Source organism: Plectrocnemia conspersa, unplaced genomic scaffold (genome assembly GCF_051122295.1).
Source record: "Plectrocnemia conspersa isolate PC_06_02 unplaced genomic scaffold, ASM5112229v1 ptg000008l, whole genome shotgun sequence".
NCBI lineage: Eukaryota > Metazoa > Arthropoda > Insecta > Trichoptera > Polycentropodidae > Plectrocnemia > Plectrocnemia conspersa.
In genome coordinates, this window is record NW_028277172.1 from 5620151 (window position 1) to 5641868 (window position 21718).

A 21718-nucleotide genomic window follows, 5' to 3' on the forward strand; every position below is an offset into this window, starting at 1 on the left:
TCATACCATCTAGGCGGATATTTTCTGGAAAGGCTTTCTTCAACTAAGGATTTAGGAGTGACTTTCGAAGAACGTTGGAAATTTAGCCAGCACATTGCAGAGACTCATAGCAAATCCTTAAAAATGCTCGGTTTTATCTTGAGAAATGCGCGTTACTTCAGGAATACTTTAGTATTGCGCACTCTTTATGATACTCTAGTCCGCGGCATACTAGAAACTAGCTCTATCATTTGGATCCCAGGCGTAATGAATCAATGTAATGAATTGAAGCTGGAAAAAGTACAACGTAAATTTCTTCGATATTTATACTTGAAGGAATACGGGTATTATCCGTTCTTGTTTCCCAGTGCTTTTATTTTGGGAGCCCTGGGATACGTTTCTTTGTCGACTCGCAGAAGTGTTTATGTAATTAAACACTTCTGGAAATTGCTCAAGGGCATCGTAGACAATCCTTCAGTGCTCGAGCAGCTTCAAATGTGGGCTCCTGAAGGTGGTTATAGTTCTCGGTCGCGTCCACTATTCTTGCCTGTTAAGTCTAGAACTGGAGCACTTGCCAACTCTTCTCTGGCCAAGGCTATTTATCTGCTCAATTCTGTCCATAGTAATATTGACATTTTCTCTTGCACATATGGAGTTTTGGTTCAGTTCGTATGGGACAATGCACACCTGTTGAGGTGATTTGTGTCTGTTGTTTTGTCTTGTTTATATTTGTATGTATTATGATGTATTAGTACTTTTGACTATCGTGACGCATTGGGTTTGACTGTCAGGTCACGATGGTTATAATTTTAATAAATAAATAAATAAATAATAAATTTAATAATAAACATATAACATTTTATAATATAATAACTTTTAAAATCGTTTTCTTCCACACACTGTTTATATATTATATAATATTTTACAAGAGTTTCTAGATATTTATGTGTTTTTAATGTATATATATATACATAGCTGTATATGTTTAAACTAGGTTTAAAATATTTCAAAGCAAGTGCTTGAGAATCTATCAAATTACTTACATAGTTGTACGCTACAGTTGCCTCTTCAATGAACTGAAAATTTATTTGCCTTTGTTATTTAATAACTTAGGTAAATAAAAAAATAAGTTTTAAGAGAATGAGGAGGATACTGTTAAAGTTGCAGAAAATCGATCGTGTGTGCTGAGGTGTGAGCCGGTGCATTTTCATGATGAATAAGTACTAACAAAGTAATATTAACCATGTTTTTTTATTGCAAAACAAATGTAGGTAAAATTAGACGCATACGTAAATAAATGTGAATAAAAGAAAAAAATATAAATTGAATCATAAAAATTGTGACAATAACTAGTTTGATTAATATCTGCTCTCTCGGCTTTCTATAAGATGTTATATTGTGCATTCAATCAGTATTTTGCGCAAAAGCACCCTCGAGTGTTTGACGAGATATATCGTTTATGATTTTTTTCTGAGATCATTTTATTGATAAAAAAAGCATGCCTTTTGTTAGTTATGAAATAGGGACATCCGTCTGATACTTTCCTGTCATCAAAATTATTACAAAAGTTGTCGAAACCAAATTATTTATAATCCCAAAGCAATTTATAAATTTATTAACACTAAACGCGCTGCTTTATGCTTTATTATTTTAGCTGTAAAGAGCTTTTTCTTATCAGCATATTTACTTTTTTTTGTATTTAACTTGGTTTAAATAATTTATTATTATTTGTATCTTGCCACGATCGATTTTTTAAACAGTTTATTTTTTAAGCATCACTACTACAACAGCTGTTCAACAGGCGCGTACGGTGAGATACATTCACTTTCGCTCGCTCGCGTGTTAAGTAACGAGTGTGAGTGAGAGGTAAGGGCGTGCGTTACATGCGTCACACACGCGAGCGATCGAAAAGAAATGTATCTCACCATACGCGCCTGCGTGTTTAACCTAATAAAAATAATAATTAAAATATACAAGGTTTATATGTATATAAAAAATGATAATAAAATATCTAAAATGATTATTTTGTGCGCAGTTAAAATATATAACAGAAAGCGAATGCCAACGAAATCTGATATTTTATTACTAAATAATAAAAATGGAACACTGTGCATCGGCATCCGGCGGTACAACGCTTTGCTGCTAGGCCGCGACTTTGCCCTTTTGTCCGCGGGCGGTCCACGAATATGGCCTTCCGGATTTTCATTGTTTCCGGTATAAATTGCGTTTGAATTAAAACTTTGCGCCGTTGTTAAAAAGTTTAATCAAAGTTGCGCCGGATGAGCTTCGTGTACGTGTGCCGCCTCGAAAATGAGACACACACACATCTTCATACATAATATGATCGAACTTGGGGTTTATTTCACGAAAACAAGAAAAAAATACTGTCCGAGTGTATTAGGCGTATTATTTATTTTATTCGGGTCTAATAAAATTGTGAATTTGTACGATGTAATGTGAAATTGTGTACGGAGGAGGAGAGTATCGTTGGCGTTGGATTTGGAAGATAATCTGGGAATTTGTCGCTACGGTATTTATGTGAAACATCTTACGAAAGGAAGAAAATAAACACGTAATACTGGTTTGACATCTACGGCAAGGGAGAGAGAACAAGTCATTCGTATATTATATGACTCATTAGTTTGAAGTATATAAGAATATGCTTAAAATCGGTTGTAAGGATTTTCATTATTAAATTATTCGAAGTATAGTAACTACTGTTATTTTTTTTTTAATAAAAATATTTTTTTATGGATTACAACTGATGTAATTTGGAAAACAAATATCAGCTATAATCTGCTAAATTCACAGCTAATATTAAAAAATATTTTATATTATTTTATAAAAAAAAAATATATTAATTTTATAAAAAAATATTGAACGCCTATGTATTTATCTGTAAAAATTCTTCAAAAGTCAAATAATAAAAAAATATTTTATAATAATTATATAAAAAAAAAATTTGAAAGCCTCTGTATTTATGTAAAAATATTTGCATAGGCCGAATATTATATAATAAATATGTAAAATAAATTAACGAAATAGTAATAGAAAAGCGTTTAAATAAATTATTAAAACATATGAATACGAAAAGTAGTAAAATAATTCAAAGCTAAAATAAAGCGATGAAAATCACTGATTTATTTACTATTAATAAATTAGCAAATGTGTATAAATTAACTCAATACTCAAAGAGTTAAGAGTCGTGTACGCTAATTCGGATTTATCCGCACTCAGCACATAAAGGGTTAATTATTCATCACTATATTGACCCGTGGTTTTAGAAAAACTTAGGTAAACCTCATTTGCGATGATCGATCAGAAATATAATTATTTAATAATAACTAATTTCGATCTCAAAGATACGATAAAAATTAAAAAAAGCACATAGTCAAACACTGACACCACTCATCAATTGTGCTGATATAAATATCATGCTTCAAATATATTTTGCAAATATTTTCATTAAAATATTTTACTGTTGTTATTGTTATTCATTGTAAAAACATTGAGGAATGGATTTATATTAAATATAAGACAAAATAAAAAAGTAGCACTCTTAAAAAAATATTTTTAAAATTGATTATAAGATTTAAAACACAAAACTATTAAATAAATTACACACATACAAATTGTTTGTAAATAATTAGATATCCTATGTATTTTCACGTCATTGCAGATGAAAAAATATGAAAAATGTTAATGATCTTTTTTACAGATAGTTGTACCAAAAAACCCCAATGCAGATCATTTATTGAATTGATTGACAAAACACAGGATTTATCTATTTTTTAAATGTTCAATGAAAAGGCACTAACGAAGAAAACACAATTATATATCGGGCGTTTTATGGTCACGTATGAAATACGCCAGGCTACCGTCAGGGCTCTATTGCTCAGAGCAGCTACACGAAACTACAATATTCAGAGACAAAGCAACTAAATTATGAGCAACATGTTACAAAATAACTTACAAAAACAGTTTAACTACTTCATATACTGTGCTTAATAACTATTATGTTGTCGGCTCATAATAAGATGACCATCAAACTTAAAACATAAGGCACAAGTTACGCAACTGTAAACGCAGTTCTAAAACCATATTATTTTTTTTAGGAGTTAATATAAAAATTAATTAAAATAAAATGTTACACTGTGCGTCCAAGCACCGCAGACACAGGTGCTAGCTTAAAACAAAATGGCAACACGTTCGACCGCTATAATAAATTCGCATAAAATCGACACACCGTCGTCGGAAATCGCAGCAAAAAATCTGAAAAATATGCCCCTCCCCGATAATACGATGCCGTAAAACAAAAGTTGTTTGGCGAGCGATTTAAAAAGTAGTTTGTTGTGTTACTTTTTATGAGTTGGAGGGTCAAACGGAGCAGTGGTGGGGGTAGCTACTGTTTTTATTAAGCCGTGTGTGTCGCTTCGCGTTCATAAAAAAAGTGTTTTAGGGCCGACAATAAACTCTTTGCATATTGCTCGCATCAAAAATGTAGCGTACGAGATATATTAAAAATAATAAACGTTTTATGGAGAAGGAGCAAAGTAAAAAAGTATGCTGCGCAAAATAGATGCAAGATGTAAGAGTAAGAAAAGAATGTGCTTTGTAAGAATTTTCTAAAGGTTTTGCCTCTGACGTCTCTCAAACGCAAGCTTGTAACCATTTCGATGCATTTATTTTTATTTTGCTCTTTTTATAGTAAAAAAATTTTTTTTTAACATTTATGTCTCAGATCAAATAAGAATGAACGTACATTTTTATACTTATTTTATGTACATATTTAAATTACACGTATACTTAAACCGAAAATATAAAATTTGCTACCTCATGCCAATGCGACACATTCGCGCATGTGTATTGTTCGCAAGTTATAAATTTATTGGCATTGAACCAAATGGTACTAAATGATTATATATTTTTAATTGTTTTTTAAAAATATATACATTATTCAAGAATGACACATTTTTTTTAGTTTAATTATTGTACAACTTGCTGTATATTTAATAAAAAAAATGTTTATATTTTTTAATTAAACAAATGTATTTGTTTAATTGCGCATATAACAATAAAAGCCTACGCATCTGAAAATAAATATTTCTAATTTATTATTTATTTACTTCACTATATATAGATTATTAATTTTTACTATTACTTTATCGTATATGTATGTATATATTCTATATGTATTTATTTTTTATGTGTACACAAGAATATATACATATATATACCACAATCCATTGTTCCAAATAGAATATCCGTAAGCTTTCTTGGAACGAACTGAACTGTTTCGAAACTGTCGTTTGGAATACCGATCGGTTCACATAGCTTTTTCTGCGTTAATATTTATTATCTATGGAATAAATATATTTTATCATTCAAGAAATGTTTATCTATCTTTTCATAAAAAAGAAAAATATATTGTAGCGCAGAATAAAATTTTCACGATAATAAATCGTATCATAAAAATAATACGTTTTATTCAATAAAATATGTTGATAAAACATCGTGTATTTTGTATAATAATAAAGTAGTTAAATATGAAAAATGAATGATAGTGAAAATCTTCGTTGAATTTCGAAATAAATTTCATTCATAATAGACTAAACAATGCGCAAATTCTTAAGAAAAAAATGTTTTTTGAGTAGCTTTAATTATTTTTGTAGCAAAACAAAATTGACCAATCAATATATTAGAGCTAAACTATTGTCTGATTGTGTTATATTTAATGATTACTTAAATAAAAACGATTTAAATACATATATTATTACATTTATTTTAATTCATGATTAGATAAAGTACACAGAATAAATATGCCTATTAATTGTTTTAAAAAAAAATATAATTACATAACAGCGACTACTTTTAATTAAACAATATTATTAAAATTGTTTAATAATATAATAAATTACATATGCATGAAAAAGTATTATTAATTTAAAAAACATGAATCATTAAATTATAAAAAAATATAAAGTTGTACCATATTTTAAAATCTAAAATAGTAGAAATGTAACAGAAAATTTTTCGGCCAATTTTTTTTAAGAACTATTATCGACAACATATTTTAAGAACTTAAAAAATATTCAGTAAAGTATTAAAAGTCTAATTGAAAAAAAATAGTGGTGAAATTATAATTTCACTATTAAAAGCAGAAAGAGCTCAGCTGAAAATGAAAGATGTTGCAACGTCAGTACTTTCACACAGACACTTTTTTGACCTACATCAGCAAATGTATGTATATACCCCCAAACTTACACATTCTGAAATGTATTATAGCCGTTAGTCTGCCTGTGCTACTCTAGAACTTCATTTTGCAGATAAAAGTAAAGTGTAATGTTTCTTTGAGACAAAACATGCATAAAGTGTCAGTGACTAATACCAGATAGTCCTAGATTCAAATCCCATCTTGTCTGGGAGATAAGAATTAGTAAGTATTATACATATAATTTTAATTCCCAGATTATAATATCTGATTTTTTTAATCTCACGGATGAATATCGTATTTATTAATTGTAAATTAGGCTAGGTCATACATATTGTTTTCGACCATCGTGGCGCATTGGGGTAACCTGTTAGGCCACGGTGGTCTTAATTTATTCTAAAAAAATAAATATTAATATTTATATTTTAAATGGCTCATTGAGAATATAATAAATGTATTAAATTATTGAAATTACCACAAATTTGTACGGTGCAATAGAATTACACGCACTACTGTGATGTACACTCAGTGTACATATAAGCCATTTTAAATTTAAAAATATTTTATTTAATATATAAGTATGAACAACAAACTAAAATGTCTGAAATGATCTTTTTCTTTTTGTGTAATTTGTTTCTTAAATTTCATTTTTAAACAATGTCGCAAAAATAAGTTTGCTGGCCGGTAGTTCGACAGCGTTGATATATAGAAATACCACTATAATAAATTACATGTACACTCAAGCAAAAGTGAGCAACTGTATGACAGAATAATAAAAAAAATATTATAAAATAATATTTCCACAAAATTATGTTCAAATGTGTTGCTTAAAACATGTATATCGCGGTGTTTTTATCTTTCAGTAAAATTATTCGTGAGAAAAAAAACCCTTCTAACGCGTTAAAAGCGGCGTAAATCAATCCATCGTTTTTTTGCGAAATAGTGGGCCACTTGCTGTGCACTCTGTCATAAATTTCAAGGATGACTATAAATAAATAACAACAACGTTAAGGACCCAATGCTTATTGCAAAAAACGTATAAGTAAAAAACATATTAGATGTACATTTTTGCATAATAGCAATTATAAATTATATGATTTTGTCTTATATCAAAATCAACACCACTGAAACATACGTCAAGACAGCACAAATCAAAAAAGCATAGAAGGGTAATTTACTTATGACACTAAAAGATTTAATATGCACTTTTAATAATACTTACATAAGATAGAAATAGTTTTTAGTAGGCAATATATTAAATATAACATAAAACAAATTGCGAATATTTCAGAAATAGTGTTAAAAAAACAACAACAAATTTATTACTTATACTTGAATAAAGTGAGACTAACAATAAATATGATTTTCATAGTTTATTTGACTGAAGTAGACATCAATGTTGCTGACAATTCAAAGAGGTTTAATGATGTCTTTTTTGTGTCAATGCTGAATTGTTTACGTCAACATAAGAGAGAGAGGCGTAAGTAATAAATAACATTTACCTACGAACCAGAACTCATCCGTTGGCATCGGCGTAACAATATGCCCTCTGATTGAAAAAGTAATTATTTATGTTAAGACATAATTATTTTCGTCTTAAGTCATACATTTAAATGTATAACTAATTGTATATTGTAAAATAAAATATTTTGAAAACAATATTTTTCACCACATATTTTTTGTAAAAATAACTACTTAATCATAACTGTTATTAGCAAAAAAAAAATAAAAATAAAAAGCAAGCGAATATTTATGAGAATTTTCAAATGTATAAGTGATGTTGCGGATGTCCGATAAATATTTTAAAATTACATTTCGAAACTTTAATCACATTAAAAATATATTAGGCGTTCTAAGTTAGCCCCGAGCGAGACTAAGCGACACAATAAAACAATAGGCTACGTTCACAATTGAAGCAATCATTAAAATCTTCTCGAACGCCCACGACTGACATAGGGCAAAAACGAATTTCGTCTTGGCTTGAAAGGTGTCTGAACAAAAGCTTCACACATAAATGTTTTATTTATAGCTGTGTGCGAATTTTGAGAAACGAAGTAAGAAAAGGAGTGAGCTTTCGTGGCTCCGTTTGCAATTTAATTTCATAGCGAAATTTTCATTTGTTAGCTGCCGACACGGCGCCATTCTGAATGACAGCCAAAGTCAAAAATTAAATTAAACCCGCAACAGCCTCCTGACACACACACACACACACGAATGTGAAAATCACATTATTTAAACGTCATGTACGCATGTACATTCAATTAACAATATTTTCAGAAGCTTTTTTATTTTCGAAGCTTGGAATTCTCGACACGATTTTTTTGTATTTTTTTATTAAGTTAATTGTAATAATTTAACTGGAGCAAAAGTGTATTTACAACAAATTACCATGCATTCAATTTATATTTTATATTATATTTTTTGAAACCCAGCTGCCACTTGACAAGATTTACATTTGCAACTTGGTTTAATTTGTATTTCTTAATATAATTTTTAAGCATGGTTTGTTGGCGGCTGTTTTGCGCTACGTGCTCACAATTTTGCACTTGTTGCTTGTAAATTTGAGCATTTAGAATTTTTAATTTATTACAAAGACATTGTTAACTTTGCCGAAATCTTATTACAAAATATTAATTTACAAAGGATCAGAAGTTTCAAACCATTACTATTTACTGCTAATAAAAAAATTGTTCTAATTACAGGAACCGTTTTGTAGCGTGTATTAAAATTATAAAAGATGTGACTAATCACTAAATATAATTAATATATTTTTTCTATGCACGGCGATAAAATAAATTTTAACGACAGTAAACTAGCAAATATTTTTTGTCGCAATTAACTATTTTTAAACTGAATGTATTGCAGATATGTTTTATTTAAAAAAAACATGTAGAAATTACCAATTGCTTGCTGTGCAATGAAATTGAAGAAAAAAAAAGATAGCTAAGAAAAAAAAATAATAATAGCTCAAAAAGTTGAGCGTCCGGTATTTGAACACTTGATAGCTACGGTACCTCATAATAGTGAGGGAATGACAGATATGAATGTATAGATGAAAACTTCTAATTATATGATATTTTATAATAAATTTATATAGTTTATATTTTATTAATATTCTTCTATTATATAATAATACATTTATTGCTTACATACAAAACTTCGTTTAGCTAGCTACATACATACTCCCGAACAGATACTATTTGATAAATGGCGAAAAGAGAAAGGCGCCGTTAAACGCTGAAAGGTGATTTATAAGTAGCTCAGGTTTTCCGGGGATGAATGAAAAAATCTGAATATTCCCTCGTATTGTGCAAAATTTCAACAAAAAAATATTCTTTCTTTGAAAAGAGTCAAACTCGAAGCGAAAAAGAGCGACGCAATATGTAATGTATTTCGACTGGTGTAATTTCGAAGCTCTAAATTAGAATTCCCTATTGGAACATCTATCACATTTATCATATTAGTATATGTATATCATATTATAAATATTAATAAAAAAATGTACATCTTTATATACAAATTAGATCATCTCTTAGTGTTCACTGAAGATATATAACTGACGAGCTGTTTAAGAAACTGACCAGAGTCAGATGAGAATCCGCGAGCGTTGTGATTCAGGCTGATCAATAATAATCACAAAGTCATATTTTTGATTAAAGATATTTTAGTCAAGTTTTGAAAATAGATTTGTGATAACAAATAATAACAATAAAAAATGCAGATTAAGCTGATTTATTTTTAATATCACAATTAATATTTTAAAAGTAGCTTTTACTCACATATTTAAAAGCACTACTTAAAGTTGCTCTAGACAATTTTTCACAAGCCATAGATTCAGAAATAACTACGTTTTTGAGTGCCGCCCATTTCCAGCGCTGGCGTTTTCTATTTATGCTTATGAAATTATCCAAATATGATTTATGTAAATGCTCGTCGAAAAATAATCTCTAACTCAAAGCCAAGAAATGGGTAAAGAGACGCACTAATACCGACAGAGTCCGGAAACTTTGGAGATAAATATTTTGCATCCATTTCAACTCCAATTTAGCTGCTCTGAAGTTTGGAGTGCGCGCAAACGTATCCGGATCCTCGTTACGCGGACACAAATTGAATAATGACAACTCGAGGGTTAGAAAGCAAATAGTCTGAGATTGGGGTGGGCAAAAATAATAATTTCCCTAGCCCCACTCCCTTATAACGGCGATGACGAGACGAAGTTGAAACGACGGTGCTCGTTAAAGCTAGCTCGTTATAACGGGGAGACACTGTGTGAAAAATCAGAACGAAGTTAAAACAGGCATTAGGTTAGGGTGGTTTTTCTGGATTTTTATTCAGTAAGGGTGTGAGAATTTTTGTGGTCAAAGAATATTTTTAAACATAGAATGACACTATTAATATCGATATTTTTTTATTAAAAATAAATTTTAGCATTTGTGAATATTGCTTGGATATTCATAAAAACACTTTTTATCAATTCTTGTGTTTCTATTATAATGAAAATAAATAACTTAGTCACTCACTTGTTTTAAAATATTTTTTTAGTGCCTAAAAACTATACTCTATACATGAAATTTGTTTTTTTTAATACATGTTTATGTTAAAATATGTATATAAAAATATTTTTGACTGATATCGTACCTTCTAATTTAATAAAATACAACATTATGCTACTTTTTTATAATAACTATTACATAGCATATTTTTATATAGTTAATAAATATATAAAACTGTAATATTTTATGCATTTTTTTGTAATGCTTCAACGAGCACAATACTAGTTACAATATATAATGTACTACATATTTTATTACCATATAATTTAATTTTTACCTACTAGTTTATATACTGAAATACCATAAATGTATTTTATTTATTTCAAAAGCTATTTAAAAATTTTAACGATGTCATTTATATGGAAATTTCATTAAAAAAAATTGGTAATAATTTAATAATCGATATATCATTTTTATTTTGTACAAATATGCATAACTTGTATAACTACATATATTATTAAATAATACTAATCATTTAGTTTAACCATCGTATGTAACTTTTAAGTTAGGAAAGCAATTTAGATATTTTTGTTGTAGGTAATTGCGTGTTTAGTTAGGATTTTGATAATTTATATCTGATTGAATGTAAATATTCAAATACTATCTAATGCGGTAACTAGTTATATGTTTGACCCTAATAATGTGTTTTAAATATTTTACAATATATTTTAAGACACTTGAACTTCACTATGTATTTATGTAATTTTAACTTAGCCAACGAATAGAGATGAATTAAAAAAAAAACTGTGACAAAAAAATTTTAAGCATCATCCAAAGTTTAAAACAAAAACGTGAAATGCAAGATAAATATCTGACATTTTTTTGACATGATAACATTAATTAAGCGACAAGATTGTACAATTTAACGCCTTATGGCTTATTTATTTGAAGCTTTAGTAAAGACAGAATCTACGATTGTGCGAAAACATAATTAAAAACGTCACTAAAGAATGGTCATTTGCAAGATTAACTGATGATAAATTTGGTTGATATTCAATGTATTTTGTCTGAACTTAACACTGAAGTTAATAAAAAATCAAGTTTATTAAAAAAAGTGTTTAAATTATAAAATTATATAGGGGTAAACTAGATACAAAGTTTTCTTGTATATAAAGTGATTTTTATAATTTTTTGCGTGTTACTGATTTACCAATAGATCAAGTTATATGGTTAATACCATATTTATAATATTTTTTGTGAATTTTGTTATTTTATTATTATCAAACATTTGTATTTTGTGTATAAACTATGAAATTTTAAAGATCATCGGTTGTTTTAATTCAAATAACTTTTAAATTATTTATTAGCAATATTTTTTTAGAACATGTAGTAAAATATATCTAATATGCACTAAATGTTAATATAAGATTCAAAACTATAACTATTTTCAGAATATTTATTGGGTTAGGTTTCGGTTTGAACAGCAGCAAATAAACGTTTCGCAACTGTCAAATTGAATTTCATAGACATTTAAGAGCAGCGTATATTTTTCACTAGCGCCTATCAGTTAAATTATATTTTCGCTAATAGAAATATAAATCTACTGGTAAAAATGTACTTGAAGTCTTTTACTTGTGAATTTATACCTTCGCCAAAAAATATAAATTTACTGTCACATATATATATCACATGAATATAAATAAATGTATATATTACTACATATAAAAATATTGAAATTATATATTTTTACTAATATAAACCAAATAAATTATACTTTTACTGGTGAAAATACATAATTACAAGAGAAAATGTGTTTTTATATGATTTCACTAAAATGATATATTTAAACAAATATTTTCATAATAGATTCGACATTAGTGTAGAATTTTTCAAAAAAAAAAATTCGAATCAGAAATTCTTATTTCTTGAGAAACTTTTGATATTATATAAAATTAAATTTTTGAGAATATTTTTAAAAGGTTTACAATCACTGCTCTTTTTATGACGCTGCATAAGTAAAGGCAGATTCATGCTTAATGCATGCATACTTCTTGAGAGGTTTTAAGATGGGTCTGGGAATACTAAAAATTGCTTAAAAATTTTAAAAACACTCGAACTCGCCTTATTTTTGTTTAATTTATAAAATAAGACACTCAGATAAGTAACCTGTCCAAAGGTGCTCGTGCCAGATGTTTGAAAATATGCATACTTTCTCGGATGAGCAAAATCAAAAATGTTTTGCGATTTTTTATTACTCTAACCGGCCGGCGGTTTTATCTTTGCTTTGGTGATCTAAGAAACCGCTCCGATAAAAATAAATTACGAATGAGAATCGGTAGAGCTATTTTTATTTTTCGATAATATGTATTATTTTTGTAAAGTAGCAGCAGCTGCTATTGCCAATTGTCTCACGATTATTATAGACAGCCGAAGAGGCCTTCAATTTTTTGAATACTTTTAAAGGGTTTATCTAGAATTTTCAAATTCAATATTTTTTTAATATTATTTTATATTTGTTAAGATTAAAGCATTTCACAAATCTATATAAATTTATTATTTTTCGAGCTTAAAAAAAAAATTCAAGTTGAAAGGGTTAAAGCAGATAAATATTTCATCCTATTATTGCGAATACTTTTATTCTATTGTTACGCCTTTTCTTCACACATACAATATACACGTTCTAAGAGCACATACCTGACTCCTCCCCTTAGGGTGTCGTCGTTTAGGATTCTGTCGGCGTGCAGCCAAAATACGGCCGGGGTCTGGGCGGCCAAGTGACGGATGCGACAAGCTAGCTTCAGGGTTGAGTTCCTCTCGTAGTATTTGTCCCTGAGCTCCCTACCTCCAGCTTCCACGATGCTGACGACCGGCGCTGAAAATCAAGCGAAAAAGGACCTGCCCTTAATAAAGATGTCAATCGGGTTATCTAGAGGGTGACATGTGTAGGTAGCTGGGAGCGTATTCAATTATTCGGGATGTGGGTGGTTCGACGTGATCTTCTATAAAATAGAGAACAATGTGAAAAAACAGGTGCTTATTGAAAAAGATAATGGCGTATAAGGACAAAGATCTAAATTTTTCTTATACGCTCCAAATATTTTTCAATGCATATAAAATTACGACTGCGATATATTTAATGTGGGACGAAAGTCGGAATAATATGTCCAATATTTATACGCCATAGTCTTTTAACTTACTTACTTGTTTTGATGTATGATTGTTTCAACTAAGTAATATGGATGATGTATTTATTATTTATAAAAAAGAAAAATGTATGTTTATTTTCACGGTATTTTTTATTCAATTTATTTAAGTGTTTGGTAAGGATATATTTTTTAATAAAATATTTTATTGTGTACCTTAGAAGGATTTAAAATACTAATCTATTTTAAATATTCAATTTATTTCAACCATATAGAATGATTTAGGTTTTTTTTTATAAATAATTACATAAATATATTGTCCAGATATTTTAACTGGACATTACGGTTTATTTAGTTGAATAGGAACAACCCTTATTTTTTTAAATTATATTTATCATATATTACATATTACTGACACTAAATATAGATTGCTTTTATTTTAATTTATTGCTCTTTATATATATTTTTTAATGTTATAACATAATCTGCGTATTACTTTCTTGTATTGCATACTTTCTCTAGATAATTAAGTTGCACATGTATTTTATTTTATATATTTAAAACGTTAGCTTATCCCTACTGCAAAGCATACACAGAAAAATTAAAAAATAATATCGAAAATGCGAATCGGATATAACACTATCTCTGGTTTATCTGGCGGTTTTTCATTCATGCCCCTCGCGATATACGAGTATCGGATACAATAAAAAGTGACATATCGGATTATTTATATAATGAAAGTCTTTTGAGAACCACCGAATTGTGCACGGGCTCGGTTTTATATAGGGGGCGATATTTCATTTTTTCGAGGGTCGAAAGTGATTTACGGCCGAGATGATTGAGGTTCGTGTTGCTTTGAAAATTTATTACAGAAACAGCCTTCCTGACGCGGACCGTGTATGCCTTTAGTAAATCTGACGTCCATTATTCTTATTTTAATATAATAAATAACAAAAAAAAACTATCCAGCAAAGATCTGATTTTCTCTTCTTTGCACTAATATAATATTATTCAATAATTACACTGTACCACAATTTTTATCTATTCTTTAATATTTTCATAAAGCTAAATCAGTCGATGTGCAATTATATTTTTAATATTATAATAAACATCTTGTATTTTTTAGATAAGATAAGTGGTAAAAATGAATTTATAGTAAAATAAAAAACACTTTTATAATGAACAATATATATTGTTTACAATAAATGGTCTATTAAGATATAAAAAACATGCAATAAAGCCTCAAAGGTTTCATGAATTCAGCCAATCTCTTATTCACAATTAAAGGGATTAACTCATTCTATTAAATAATGAAAATTGCAGTTTTCCTTGCGATAAAACGTTCTAACCGTAAGAAAAATATTTTTTTTCGGTAAAATGAGACAGCAAAGTGAAAAACTTTTAACGGCTTTTTTTGATACGTTTAACCATTTTTCTATTATCAATTTGTTATTAGCTACATTTTATTAAAATATAAAAAAAAAAAAAAAACATTGGCAGTTAAAATTTAATAAAATCATTTGGCAATTTATGCTAAAGCAAAAAAATAAGCAAAAATAATTAATAATGCGATAAATTGAGTACATTTCACTGAAGATCTATAATCATAATGACTTTTTGTGGGCATTTATCTATCATATTCTTCGATTTAGTAAATTAGTGTGTTTCGTAAAATATTTTTATAATATTTTATGGTATATATTTAAAGAATAGTATACATTTCTTTTAATTAGTGTAAAAATGTGTATTATTGACTATTTTTAAAGTTTTATTTTGAATGACTTACACACCAAAAAGGCATATAATAAAATGAGTTTAATTAATTGTATGTAATATTTTATAGTTAGCGCGCTTTTTATTAAATGTCATTTAAATACCGCAATGGCGGCAAGCCCTTTAAAGCGAAGTTTCAAAATATCTGTTATATTAAAGCTTGGAGTTAAGGTACAAGTTCAGATATTTAACGCTTGTTTTCAATTTAACTTAACACCCCTGTACATTTTGGAGAGGTGGTGGCAGAGTTTGTCTAAGTCTTATGAAAATAATTTATTTTGTTTTAATTCGGTAGATTTTAATTTTCCACATCTCTCGCTAAATTTAATAAAAATATTAATATAAGACAAAACGTTTGTGGTTATAATTTAGGACAAAATTAAAAAACCTTTTACAATGCAAAGGAAAAATAAAAATACAGGAAACAAAAAATTAAAATGGGATAAAAACAATAAATTTAGTGATAGTTTGAGTAAATTTCATTAAAGAATTAAAATTATTAATATGCTTTAAATTTTTTTGCTTGTATTTTAATTTAATATTGTTTTTTTCGTTGTCACCGAAAAAAGAGATTAAAAGGTTAGTGTAGTTTCGTGAGATTTATAATATTTTTTGGTATGAAAATAACAGTGTTCTTTAATTGATATATATATTATTATATATATATTATTTTTAGAGCTTTGTTTTAAATGACTTGTAATTTATATAAAATAAAATTACCAGTGTTACGCCGGAACAATTCCAATGCACATGTTTAACGTTGAGATCTTTGGGTAAAATCACTGAATTTCCAAGACCAAAAACTGCATCGAGATCGCGACGGGTCAATTCACTTACTATAGGACTATACCCTGCGACAAATATTATTATTCTATATTAATGTTTAATTTGCATTGCGACGGTTTCTAGATTAATTGTGTTAACCCTTAGACCGCCGACCGGTAAATTCTTAATTACTCCCTGTACGCCATGCGTTTTTAGCGACGGAACACTTCGCAAATCCGAAAATTTTGGCGGAACACTTGGCTTATTTTGCTGTACCCAACTTCTAGGTACTAAAATCTTCGCCTTCATTATGAAGTAGAATATGTTCATTCTTTTAATTTACTCCAAATTTTTGGGAAATATCTATTTAGGCTCCATGGAACACATATTTTGGATTCACGGAACACCAGTGTTCCGCGGAACATAGTTTGGGAAACCATGGTCTAGGTCATTATGAATCGGGGCGGATTTATTATTTCTTTGTGATTTTTTCATAACTATTTGGATTTATCCACGTTGGTTGGTTTGCTACATGATAGAAACCCTCCTCCTTTATCCGGGCTTGGGACCGGCAAGAGTGCAACATATCTACACTCCAGGCGGAATATGTAATATATACTGCACACACACACATATATATACAATAAATAATAAACGTTTCGACCATCGTGACGCATTGGGGTAACCTGTTAGGTCACGATGGTATTAATTTAATGTAAATAAATAAACACATTACAAATAAATTATAAAATAATAGAACAAGTAAAATAAAACGATTCTACGACAAGGAATCGTTTTTGTTATTATTATTATTATTATTATTTAATATTTACTAAGAGTTAATATTGATATTTTATTATTTATATCTTATTTATATTTATTAATAAGTATTTAATAGTAATTATTATTATTTAATTATTACAAACAATAAAAACCAATCACAAAAACAGTTGACAATATTAAAACAGTCGAAATAACGTATAAATATATTCACAAGTATTTACAAATCACAATTATCATTGAAATATTAATGACATAATTTAATTTCGATTCACAAATTAAAGTATAAAAAAACGAATTTCCGCGATGCGTTTGTGCTAACCCTAAAAGTGGTCTAAAGAAGCACGATCGAAACCGCGCGCGAAATACAAACGACTAAAATTAAGGCGTGACTTTATAATTAAATATACCACTGTTTCATCGCAAATTCTATAAATAAAATCACTGAAATCGTTTACTAGGAACTCAAACTGATTTTTAAAACATATATTGCCAACTTTTACCTTTCCGTTTCTTTAAATAACGAAGGTTTTAACGAGCGCATCATATCATGCGCTTGGCGTTAGACAGTAGATTTAGTTGCGCATCATATCATGCGCTTGGCGTTGAAAGGATTAATATTTATGCGCGCGTGTTTTATTGATTTATTTACAAATTTTGGGACTCTTCCGCCTGGTTTTGAGAGACGGTTTATCCGGAGACAGACAAAGTTGGGCTATAATGGATTGAGTCATAAAAAACGGACCTAGTCGCTTCAAAAAAAAAAAATACGCGCATTCGGGTTTGCCCTCGAAACGGCTGCTTTAGCGGTTTATTTCACAAAAATCCTCATTACTCATCTCATTAAAAAAAATTCAACAAAATCTCACGTAGAGAGCACGAGAATACGGGAAAACAGGAATCATTTTTTTTGTCCACGTTCAAACATCTACTTCGAAGTTTTAAGCATAATATTTTAAGAGCTTTTTATTTGGAATATTCTATCAAAAAGAAGCTGACCCAAGTTGTGACCAAAGATAGCAATTGAACCAGTGATCAAGACTGACAGGACAGATTTGACTCTAAGACAGGTTTGTCTTACGATGGGTGCATTGTAAGCATTGTATAATTTATTTTATTATGCAGTACTCTTGAGCATCTGGTTACAAAATAATACAAACGATTCACTTTAAATTGAAAAGTCCAAAGCAAATTATTGGATATCTGTATATAATGGAATATATTTTTTTATTCTATATAAAATGTCAACAAGGTATACTGAGATTTAATTTTCCTAAATCGTTTTCAGGAATGTTATTAGAAAATTATATTTTTAAGTTGTTGGTCGAGAATATACACAATCTTAACATTGTAAAATAATTAAAAGAATAAGCGATTGCGCTCCCAAGTATTGTTTGAAGTACTGCATGCCAAAACATGAGTATAGGACAACTCTCTAATAAGTACAATTATCTGTTGGATAGTATTGATTTGTTTTCATCCAGATACTCACAGTTAATACTCGCATTATGGTCTATCCATTATCGTATATAATTTATTCTGATTTTTTTGTAAATATTTTTTTATGTTTTTTGTTATTATGTATTAAAAAAATTTCTGCAGTGTGCATTGCTGTAAAGCTATGATGCTCTCTCTGCACATGTTTTAATTAAATAAATAAATATAACTTAAGTTCCAAGAATTCCTTTGTATTTTTCTACGAGAGTAAATTCACACAACGAACTATTGTAGTTAAACTAGTCTACCCACTTCGTTAGCGAATCTAAAATTCATTTAACTACAACTGTGGCACAGCGTTGTGCAAAATTAACCTGAAGCATTAATGAGAATTTCAAAATTCCACAAAGTGGTATGATGCATTAAGAAGGCAACGTTCTAAATCCATTAGCTAGTTGAACTAGTCGCTTAATTTGTAAGGGAGCGACTGGGGTTAAAAAACTGCTCAGTAATCACTAACCGAACCAGGTGCGCCACCGTATTACAATATTAAAAGTTAATAACACGTTAACTATGCATTTAGTAATTATTGTGTAAATGTAATTTATGTAGTTGATGATGTACTCGATGAGGATGTCATAGTCTGACCGCCTGTAATGCGATAGTTTAGTTATACGATTATGGGTACACGTTAACCACGGTTAGTAAATTTTGCTTGTTTACACGACACGCAGACTAACTGGTTTACGTCGGTTATAAAAATAAACATGGTTCAAATTAATTTTGAATACATAGTATACTCATAGAAAAAATGCATACATAGTTATTAATGTTATGGTGTACATATTTTACTAATAAAATATCTAAAAACAGTAAGTTTTAAATACATGTAGCTCTATTTAAGTATATGACACTTATTGCTTATTTTGTTTTCTGTGCCCATTTTCTGCTCATCGTGTAAGCTTTTCCATTAATATTCAGTAACCGAGCTCCTCAGATTGCAGTACAAAGTCACGATCCGTTATGATAATGTTGTGTGGGTCAACATCATAAATAAGGTTGATGTGTACACGACCTCGGTTTAGCAAGAGAAAAAGTAAAAGGTTTTTTTGCTAGGTAACTATGTAATACAACACTAGTTGGAAATAAAAAACGACATAGTTTAGCCCTCGATTAACCCTTAGACTGAAAAGTCACTACGCCCACATAGTTTTCTTCATGCACACATAAATACGTATTAAATATGTAGGTTTTTATTTTGCCTCTTCTATTCTCTTTTATATTTTCCAATAACTCATTGTGGCCCAACGGGATTGTTGGAAAATTGGTCGTAACTCTTTTTCAAGGTTTATCCTATCCGTCAATGGCTCGGATTTCAGGCTATTCATAAACTCAGATCGGTACTATATATTCATATACAGGTTTTCTTATAAAAAAACTTGTTTTTAATCAGAATCAATATATATCGCAAGGCTTATATATTGCTTCTATCACTTATCTTTATAAAGAATTATATAGTTTTGATATTTTTATTGTTAAAAAAAATACGCATGATTTTTAAATATAAGATTTCGCTTTTAAAATTTTAAAAGCTATGAATCAGAAAATATAATAAATAAATTAAATTTTCGGCGAACCACACGTTGAAAATCACTTATTTATAGCTCAAATCGATGCATGCTAACAATATACGAACCGTATCAAAAAATTAAAGTAAAATTCGCGCAGATTTGTGATCAAGTGTCAGTATTAAGCGTAAGTCCGGTAGTAAAACTGCTGGTCAGTAAAGTGTTAAAAAATATTTTTTTTCAAATATTTTATACTATTTATCAAGTCAATTTTGATAGCACCAGAATTCAAGTCAAGAGTCTCGCATAAACGTTAATTAAGCAGTCGAAAAATAATAGTGCCGATCATGACCGCGCACATATTATCCAAAAACGTTTTTCTCGGACTCATTCTAGACAAAAATATTTTATCACTACATACTAAATTCTACGTAAATATTACAGCATGGCTGTTCCTGACATAATCGACAAAATTAAAAGCGTTTCTTATAACAAAAACGAGCATCTTTGTAGATTTTTCGCAAATTAATCATTTATTTTAATTGAGAGGTCATTTTAACGATCGTTTTTAACAAACAAAAAAGATATGAAAGGTATATAAAATCAAGCCACACACAGTATATAAACACAAAATTAGAAAAATGATTTTGTGACTAAACAATTTCGTTATGAAAAGCTAATCAGAAATATCGCTAAAAAACTACTTTTTGCTTGGGAAGGATGCGCGCTAGACAATACGTTTTACCCTGGCATATCACTATTGTTCTTCTACCTTTAGGCAAGCAATTGCCGGAGGGGTTATCTGGTCCGTTTCTATTTTAATTAATTTCATGTGAGTTTAAAAAACGATGCAATTGGTCCATAAACATCCTCAAATATGATTCGCCAGAGCTATATTGAACCAATATTGTAAAAGATGTGACACATGATCACAAAAAATAAAGGTGAGAAAATAACAGAGACACAACAGCAGAGACAAGCCAGGATACTAGACACATCGGCGTATCGTCCAGTACCATCGCTTTAGATTTGAGCCGACAATAATACACTCGACACGCCAGCGAAGATTTCAACTTTTATGACCTGCTATTTAAACTCCACAACCCAATAACGACATCCACATGTTTTTATGTATGCGATAATTCAAGTTTGTTTAAAAAAAAAAAACTTTTTATTTTGTCTTTAAACTTAATATTTCTTGAGCTAAATTTTTTTACCAAGATCATAGGAATAATAAATGTGATCAGAAAATGACTACCTGCCAATTTTCGTTACTAAGAAGCAGACTGATGATAAAATCTCCATAGAGAATCTAATTTACATAGAGTGACGTAAAAAACGAGTCTAGAAAAAAATATCTCCCGCAATTAACTGCCAGCAATTTATCGCTAGTAGTTTACCACCGCGTCAATTGATCGCATAAATAATTTATAGCCTATAATAATAGTTTAGAAATTATGTAAATAGTTTTATTTAAGTTTCTGCCATCAGCTATGATTAGCATATTTTATGAGGGACTAGTACGAAAATAACAAAAAAATATGTAATTTATTAGGCAGTACATTTTTC

General features: G+C 29.0%; 1 protein-coding gene across 7 annotated transcripts in view; it reads right to left on the reverse strand.

Annotated features, from left to right (window-relative positions):
- Nucleotides 1-21718, reverse strand: part of LOC148232809 (uncharacterized) — a 449135-nt gene that overhangs the window by 13734 nt on the left and 413683 nt on the right. For all 7 annotated transcript variants that reach the window (XM_088189595.1, XM_088189594.1, XM_088189589.1 and 4 more), the window contains one exon: nucleotides 13378-13555. In XM_088189595.1, the coding sequence (XP_088045721.1) occupies nucleotides 13378-13555 (178 nt within the window). The remainder of the gene's footprint in view (nucleotides 1-13377; nucleotides 13556-21718) is intronic.